General features: G+C 31.4%; 1 protein-coding gene across 3 annotated transcripts; it reads right to left on the bottom strand.

Moving 5' to 3' along the window:
* Nucleotides 1-928: 928 nt before the first annotated feature.
* On the bottom strand, nucleotides 929-7,519 carry LOC131642520 (protein DETOXIFICATION 43-like). Of its 3 annotated transcripts, none has more exons than XM_058912751.1 (13): nucleotides 7,375-7,519; nucleotides 4,576-4,706; nucleotides 4,356-4,477; nucleotides 3,751-4,026; nucleotides 3,321-3,517; nucleotides 3,086-3,221; nucleotides 2,754-2,850; nucleotides 2,566-2,666; nucleotides 2,245-2,408; nucleotides 1,984-2,172; nucleotides 1,800-1,895; nucleotides 1,587-1,708; nucleotides 929-1,451 (listed from the first exon to the last, which is right to left on the bottom strand). In XM_058912751.1, exons 2-13 carry the CDS (start codon nucleotides 4,656-4,658, stop codon nucleotides 1,397-1,399), a joined length of 1,638 nt encoding a protein of 545 aa, XP_058768734.1. In that variant the 5' UTR covers nucleotides 4,659-4,706; nucleotides 7,375-7,519; the 3' UTR covers nucleotides 929-1,396. The 3 variants fall into 3 exon arrangements, with proteins under 3 accessions (XP_058768734.1, XP_058768736.1, XP_058768735.1); XM_058912753.1 differs by lacking the exon at nucleotides 7,375-7,519 and adding an exon at nucleotides 4,872-5,024; XM_058912752.1 differs by lacking the exon at nucleotides 7,375-7,519 and adding an exon at nucleotides 4,824-4,951.
* Nucleotides 7,520-8,266: the final 747 nt, after the last annotated feature.

Here is an 8,266-nt window from a genome sequence, read left to right as displayed (position 1 = left end):
AACCGGGTGGAATCTTCATATACAATTCCTCTTCTAAGTTTCCAAGTTTCTATGTAAGAATATATTTTTAACATCAAATTGTCATAAATATCATTATGAATCAATAGGAGAAATATGCATTTATATGATATAGACCTATTGATTCAGTTTATTGGAATAACATAGTGGTCTAGGGTTTGAGTGTGTAAAAATTCATTATTTTATCATGTTGCATTACTCATCAGTAGTTTAACCGTAGATTGTATCAAATTTAGCACGGAAACACTGGCACGTCGATACCAATAATAATTTAACTAAATAAATAAAATTAAATGTGAATACATGTGTCTGTGTCTGGTTTAGACTCTGACGCCTGAATAAGAGTGACAGGTATATTTTTTAAATTTTGGTGTGTATTCAAAGTAATTTTATTAGTATTATTGCTTCAGATGGTGTAATCAACTTATAAGGGAAATTCATTCTAGGTATTTCTTTGCAGAATTCAAATTGGATTCTTTCAGCAATGTCCTCCTTGATCCTGAAGCTGTGCTGCAATTTCTTGATGACTTTTTAATTCATGCTGCAACTGGTAGAGGTGAGTTTTTAAATGCCTTGTAGGTTATAAAATTACCTTTACTCTTTTCAATTTCATTTTAAGCTTCCATGATTCGTAAGTTGTATTGCGAACTCTGTAGCACAGACACCTCCAGAAAAAGATGTGTCCGTATCTGTGTCAGTGCAGGTGTCCAAAACCGACACTGACACCGAGACTTGTGATTATATTTAAATTTATCTTTTTTTAAATTATTACCTATATCAACGTGTTAGTGTCGGTGTCTGCATTTTAAAATTGTATTTGACGTGCTTTCGAGCTATCTCGGATTGCATAACGTTTCAAGAGAGGTAAAACTTAAAAATAGGTTGAAGATGATTGCAGATTTTCAGTTATAAAGAGAATGAAACTGAACTGTAAAGCAATTTATTTTTCATTATGCATTCGAGTTTACATACTAACATCTGGAAGAGTAATCTTCAAAATACAACAACAAAATTACATTGATGATACATCAAAAGAGAGAGAAAAAACATGAGATAACAATGCTCATTGCTGTCAAATAGTGGCCATAGCAACACTACAACGCTATAGCGCAACGTAATTTGAACTACTTATTACAAAGTTTTGTTTAATAGCGGTTATAGCATTGCAGTGTCGCGGAGTTTGAACAAACCACTATTTTCCGCAATCTGCAATTGGCAATATTGACGATACTAGATATAGCACTTGCACGTAAAAATGGAGCGTTCCAAGACCGTCGCTATAGTAGAGACTAGTCTTGTTATCCTAAAATACTGACATATGATCCTTAATGTAAAACGTAATGCTACACAATGAAATTTATTTTCGGAAGATGTATCATCAAGACAGCGAGTGGCCTCTCAGAAAACGCCAAGGTCCTGTTCCCGTTCCCATCCTGCACGCACATAAAGCACAAACGCTTATCATATAAGTACTTATGTATAAGCTATTTTCTTGCGTTCAACCTGTTATAAGTTGTTTTCATAAGTATCGAATATAGATTCTTGCGTTTAATATTAGGGAAGTTTACCTCCATACTCCAGCGAACATGCGAAGACTCATATAGATGGTTAATGCGATCCAGATACCGATGAAACCCTTAGTCTTGTAGAGAAAGAATAAAGAAGTAACACTTGCTAACGAGACCAAGACCTGAAAAAACAGCATAGTAAATTTATGAATAACATTTGACAGAGACGACAAGATATGAAAACGGTGAAAGAAAAAGAGCATGCAAACTTGCCAAGGAATATGCAGAGTAAGCAAAATCAGATGCTCCATAGTTCACACCATCGAAGACAAAGGCTAACGAGTTGATCGGTTGTGTAGCAGCAACAAACTGATGAAAATTGAAATGAAATTAGATAAAAAATTAGAATTAACGAACTTTTTATATCGAATCATTGTGTTGTATGAGGAAAATATACCGGGAGGCCTAGTCTGATTAGGTGAATAACTGCAACGTCTTTGGAAAATACTCCGGCTCCGAAGTATAATCCACCTCCAACTAACAGAGAAAGTCCAACTCCTAAAACGAAACTCATTTGTAGCGTTCTTGTTGCAGCAGTAGTCACTTTAACGTAGTCTTTCTCAGCAAATGAACATGCTAGAATTGCCTGTGAAAAAGGGAAACGTAATCGGTAATGTATATCTTTCGTCTCAATAACAGGAAAAAAATGTTGATGTACCTGTATTGCAACAGCTAAACCGTCAGCGAGAAGGGAAGATGTCATCCAAACTTGGAGGCAAGTTTGGAATGCGGCCATTGGAATCGGACCTAACCGCGCTGCTAGTGAGGCCGATAAGGTGACACAGAATGTCACTGCTATAACTCTGGCCAACAGCAGACCACCTATTGAAATTGAAAACAAATTCGAACGCGTAAGTAAATGGTTTTGTGCAGTTGCATTCTCGTGATTGCACTCAGTCAGCCACATTTGAACCGTCAGATCAAAATCAAATTGTTAAAGTTTCGTGCTCGGTATTTTAGATAAAAAAAATCAACATACCATTTTTAAGAAACCTGAAAATCTGCAAATCCTTCATGCTTGGAGGTACGAGGTCGACTTTTCGCATTAATATAAACAAGAGGAGAGTTGCCATAATGTACCTAAAAGTATCATCATTATGTTAGTTGAAGTTTTGAGAATAAAAATGTTTGAACATTGTTATTAGGATAACACAAAGTAAGACTTACTGAGAGAGCACATGTGAAATGGCTGCACCTCTGATGCCCATTTTGAAGTAAAAGATAAGTAGTGGATCCAAAGCGACATTCAACGTATATCCGGAAACTAGATAAAATCATAGCAAATAAATAAACCGCGTTAGGGAAAAACAATGACAAATTTTAGAACAAATCTTTTCACATTTTAAGGTCATATCTCGCCTAATGAGAGACTCTGAACACACTCCTTCATGTCCAAGAGTGGACTATCTGGAGTGCGATCAGAGTATGTTTAGACCATATATTATTCGATATGAGACTCTTCACAGGCTGTATACGACAAATGGATCATTTGAACCTACCAATGACAAATAAAGGAGTTGTGGTGTCTTTGAACCCTCTAAAGATTCCTTGCATGGCCAAAGAGAGAAGCACTGCCGGAGCACCTAATGCTCTCAACCTTAGGTACTTAGTAGCCGGAGTCATCATCGGAGAATCCTAAAAAAAAAAAAGAGAAATATCTCAACTTAGCAAAAGTTTATTCTAGTTAATTAAGATATTGAACATAGTAGTACTTTTGATAGTAAAGATACATACACTTTTCAAACCCATTGCACCTAATAGAGGCTTTGCTGCAAATATAAGGGTTGCAGCTTGAATAAGGCCAAGGACTGTGCCAAAAAGTAATGCTGTAGATGCTGAAGCAATGTGCCTCTTCTTTCTTATAGGTTTTGACTCACTCTTGTTACCATTGCTAGTAACAATAGAAGACTTGCTTGTATTCAAATTAGCATCTGATAAGGAAATTTAGAATGTTAGAACAACATATACACTCATTTGCTTATCATATATCTCTGTAACACCTGACACTTCAGATTGAAAACATGTTTGGTGTCTGACACAGACTTAACATATAACAGAGACACACAGAGTTAAATTTAACTATATAGTTTTCTCAAACTATTACCGGTGAATGTGTCGGTAACTCAAATCATAACATAGAAGGAGAAAGATAGAGAGGAAGTACCATCTCCATTTTTCGTCTCGTTTTTCAAGGTACCATCCTGTTTTGTTGCACCTGCTTCAATGTCTTGAAGCAAATGATCATCAGGTATCACTCCATTGGTCTTTGCCTTAATGCTTTCATTGGATTGCTTTTCTGCTGCTATGCTATTGATTTTATTAATAGTATCTTCTTCAGCTACAAAGGAGGTTGTAATACTGACCAAAGGGAAAATGGTAATCCTCGAAGCTTGGTTGAACACCGCAATAGAAACTCCAGCAGCCGCAAGTTCCACCGGCCCTAAACACGTGAAAAAGATAAAAAAATTTAGCTTCAAACAAGCCACAACATTAAAATGATCTTAATTACAACTCCAGTCCAGACCAGAGTCATCTCAAGTTTCTGGAGCCTCTGTGTAGATTAGTAGCAGTTTAACCATAGCAGTACAAATGGAGGTACAATTTAAGCATGATTTAACTGTAACAATATTTTATGAAACCCTATTTAGCCACAGTTTAACTGTGACAAATTTTGGATCTATGCAGTAGTCCGTCTTGCACCCTCTCAAAGACGGTTCTGATCAAGACTATAGTATAACATCATGATCTAGTGAGAAGAAAAAAACGTACCCAAGTGGCCGATGAATGCGGTGTCGATAAGAGAAGCAATTGGATCAGCAGCAACAGCAAGTGCAGATGGGAATGCAATCCCAAGAATCTCCTTAGCTAGTGTGTCCATCTTGAATACAAGGCTACATTTACATCAACAAAGCCAACTATTAGTCCCTTTTTAGTCCTCCAAGAAACAATGGTGATGGTTTAGATTACACAAAAATTGAATGTAATGTACCTTGCATCTTTGAAGAAAACTGATAGAGGCATTAACCACTTGTTCTTGACCGCATTATTATTCGCGATACCGTTATCGTCCATGATAGCAGCTCAATCAAGAAGAGTATGATGCCTTGAGAATGCACCAATCTGCCAAGTTTAAGTAAGTTAGTTCAATGTCAAAATTAAAAGCAAGTTTGAATACATTCATCATGAGAGTGAACTAATTTCAAAAGAAAAATCAACTATATTGAAAAATATAGAAACCTAAAGATTGTTTCAAACTTGAACTAAATGAGATAAATAATGTGCCACCTTTTATCATTGAAAGGTGACAGAAAAGTTATGTATTTATAGTGTTGCATGTATGATTGAACCTTCTTCTCATGTGTTTCTATGAAACTTCTTTGTTATGTAACAACAAAGATATAAGCAAATAGTAATTCAAGAACCTCCCCCAGTTCCATAAACCCCTGATAGAAACATAAAACAGATAAATCTTTTTTTTCTTCATTTTTTAATAGTGAAAATTTTAGAGACTTGTGTTCGGAAGCCGGCTCGAGTAACAAAAAGCCAAAAATTTAAAATTTGCTTAAAAAAAAAATCATTCTGAACGTATACATTAGTCAGAAATCAAACTCTGGATCTATTAGTTAAGATATTCAATCGTATCTATTATCTGTGTTTAATATTATATCTGTTTAATACGTTAATATTTTATGTAAAGATGTACCTAACATTTTTGTAAAATATGTATATAGTACTTCACTTTGATTTTTATATAAAAAGTTGTGATATTAACATAATTCTGAAAATAAAGATATTGACTATTGATAAAAGAAGATTTGTACAACAAGACAAGATTAAAAGATTATTTTGTGGATATGATTAAAAGTTATTAAAATAAAAAGTAATTTCTTTTAAAAGTTTTTCTCTATAGAAGAAAACACATGTTTTAGGTACTAAATATTTATATTTTATTCAAAAACTTAAAATTAAATTTGTCACTAAATTTTTTATACATATAATATAGATTTTTTCAACTAATATTTTTTGATATATAAAAATCAAATATTATATGTAAAAATAAAAATTCAAACCTACTAAAAATTCACACATAATTGTAAGTATCAGTATACTCTGATAATAACGTTCAACCTGATAATATCTAACCATAACGATTTCTTTCTGTTGAATAAGGATTTGGAAACAATATATCTTTTATGAAATACTATTGTTGGTATATGTCATTGTATTTTAAACAACTACGGAACAAGAAAAGAAAGAGATAAAGTGAAGCATGTTTTGACCTTTCTTTAGAAAAAAATTGAAAAGCTATAATATTTGAGAAAAACGAAACATCTTTTAAATTTTGATAAGAAAAATGTTTATCGTACTCAATTTAATTATTGGTGGACCTCTTAAAGATATATTGTCATGGTGGATCACACTTGTATAACAAAGTTCTTTTTTTGATACAATTATATAACAAAGTTGTATGGTATTTAGAAAAGATATACATGGTAAAAAAAAGTGTAGTCTATAGAACTATTATTAATTTTATTTGAATAACAAAAATATAACACGACATCAAATTACAACATTAATATTAATATTGACACGTTGATATATATATATATATATATATATATATATATATATATATATATATATATATATATATATATATATATATATATATATATATATATATATATATATATATATATATATATATATATATATATATATATATATATATATATATAATTACATCTCCAAAAGTACGGATAATAATTTTTAAAAATAAATAAATTAAATAATAACAAATAACATTTCTTCAATAAAATATGTTTCTTTAAGAAGTTAAAAAGTGAGTTAAAAAATGAAAAAGTGAGTTACCATATGACTAATCATGAGTATTAAATCAACATTTATTAGAAATGGAAGGTAGTGGCATGCAAGTTGCATGCAATTAAGCACAGGAGATAAGACTAATTTTGACACCAAATGTGAATTTCTCCATTAAGAGTGTGTTTGATGTGAAAGTTAATTATATTATTTTAAGAATAAAAAGTTAGCATTATTACTCACTAAAAGTTATTGAATTTAAATTATTGTATTCAAAGAGTAGTTCTCCACTCAAAAATTTGACATATCAATAGTATTATTTTTTATAGTGTGTTCCTTGTCAGGCTTTTTTGGTTTGTGGATTTTAGTTAATTTAGACTGAGGAACAAAGAATGAAGGAAAAAAAATGAAGTTAAAGTTGATCATATTAATATTTATGGGTCAATTAATTTAAAACAAAATAAATGCTTAACTAAAAACCTTACAAATGACAAATGTACTTAGATTTGTTTTTTAAGAAACCAAATTCTTGAAAAGGTAAAAATACAGTAATAGCCATAAAGCAATGCCAATTAGAAATGAAGATAGAGTGCCTTTTGAATGTTGTTGGTTGCTTGATAGTTTTGTTGTCTTTTAGGTTTTTCTTATTATTAGAGTTTTGTATGAGTTTGTATCAAATTCAAGTATCTCTTATATTTTTCTTACATGTTTTATTTGTCACTTAAAAAAGAAATTCAAAAAAAAAAAATTTAAAATTTTCAAATAACATAAAAGATATTATAAAATTAATTTAAATAAATTTTAATATTTGCATGTCAGTTATTGCGTCAGACGTGATTGACGATTTATTGATTAGTTTTAATTTAACCGTCTGATATTCAATAGATATGATGATACTCAATAGGTATGAGAGATTCTATATAAACTCAAAAATGAAGAAAATTTGTAAGGGAAGAAATTGGCATACCTTATTGCTCTTAGTGTTTGATTCTTGAACTTGAAGAGGTGTGAGAGGTGAGCACTAACTCTTGCACAAGTTCTCTTTGAGTCTTCTTCCTCAAAAAGAACACACACTCTTCTTGCATAATAAACACATCACACACCCCTTTTATAAGTATCCTTTGCATGCCCCACTCAACCTTTATCTCGATTTACACACTCTACATGAATTAATTAATTAAAATAATAATACAATAGTGCGCAAGAAAAGCATTTTTGCTTGTCACAATATTTTGAGGATGAAGATTAAAGAAAAAAAAGACAAAATAAGAAATTGTATAGTTTTCTCTCATTTTAGACAAAAACTAATGGTCTAAATTATTTCAAGAAGAAAAAGTTATACTCTCCGTTTTTTATTACAAGTCGATTAAAAAAAAGTTTACTGTAATGTAATATAAGTCTTTTTATAATTTCAATAAATAATTAATAATATTTTTCTATTATTTTTTAAAATATTTATTATTTTCTCTCATTTTATATTAGGCGTGATCGTATCTGAACCAATCCAAAAGGAAAACTGCAAACCGAACCAATCCAAACCGAAAACCGCAAAAACCGCATTTGGTTTGGATGGTTTTGGATGATTTTTTGACTGAACCGCACGGTTCGGTTTGGTTTGCGGTTTTCATTTCACAAAACCGAACCAAACCGCATATTTAACTAAACTTTTGAATTTCTATAATTAATTTATTATATTTCCAATCCAATTGCAATATTGTACACTCACGTCACGTGACTCACAATTCCTTCATTCTTTCTTCCTATTCAACATTTCAACTTCATTCTCTGATTACTCTCTCACTCATTCTAGAGAAGCATTTGGTGTATATGTAGTACTGATAATACTTAGTCCTGAAGTT

This window comes from Vicia villosa, unplaced genomic scaffold (genome assembly GCF_029867415.1).
Source record: "Vicia villosa cultivar HV-30 ecotype Madison, WI unplaced genomic scaffold, Vvil1.0 ctg.005184F_1_1, whole genome shotgun sequence".
In the NCBI taxonomy this organism is placed as follows: Eukaryota; Viridiplantae; Streptophyta; class Magnoliopsida; order Fabales; family Fabaceae; genus Vicia; species Vicia villosa.
The sequence above is the reverse complement of the archived record's forward strand: the minus strand, read 5'-3'. Positions and strand labels throughout refer to the sequence as shown.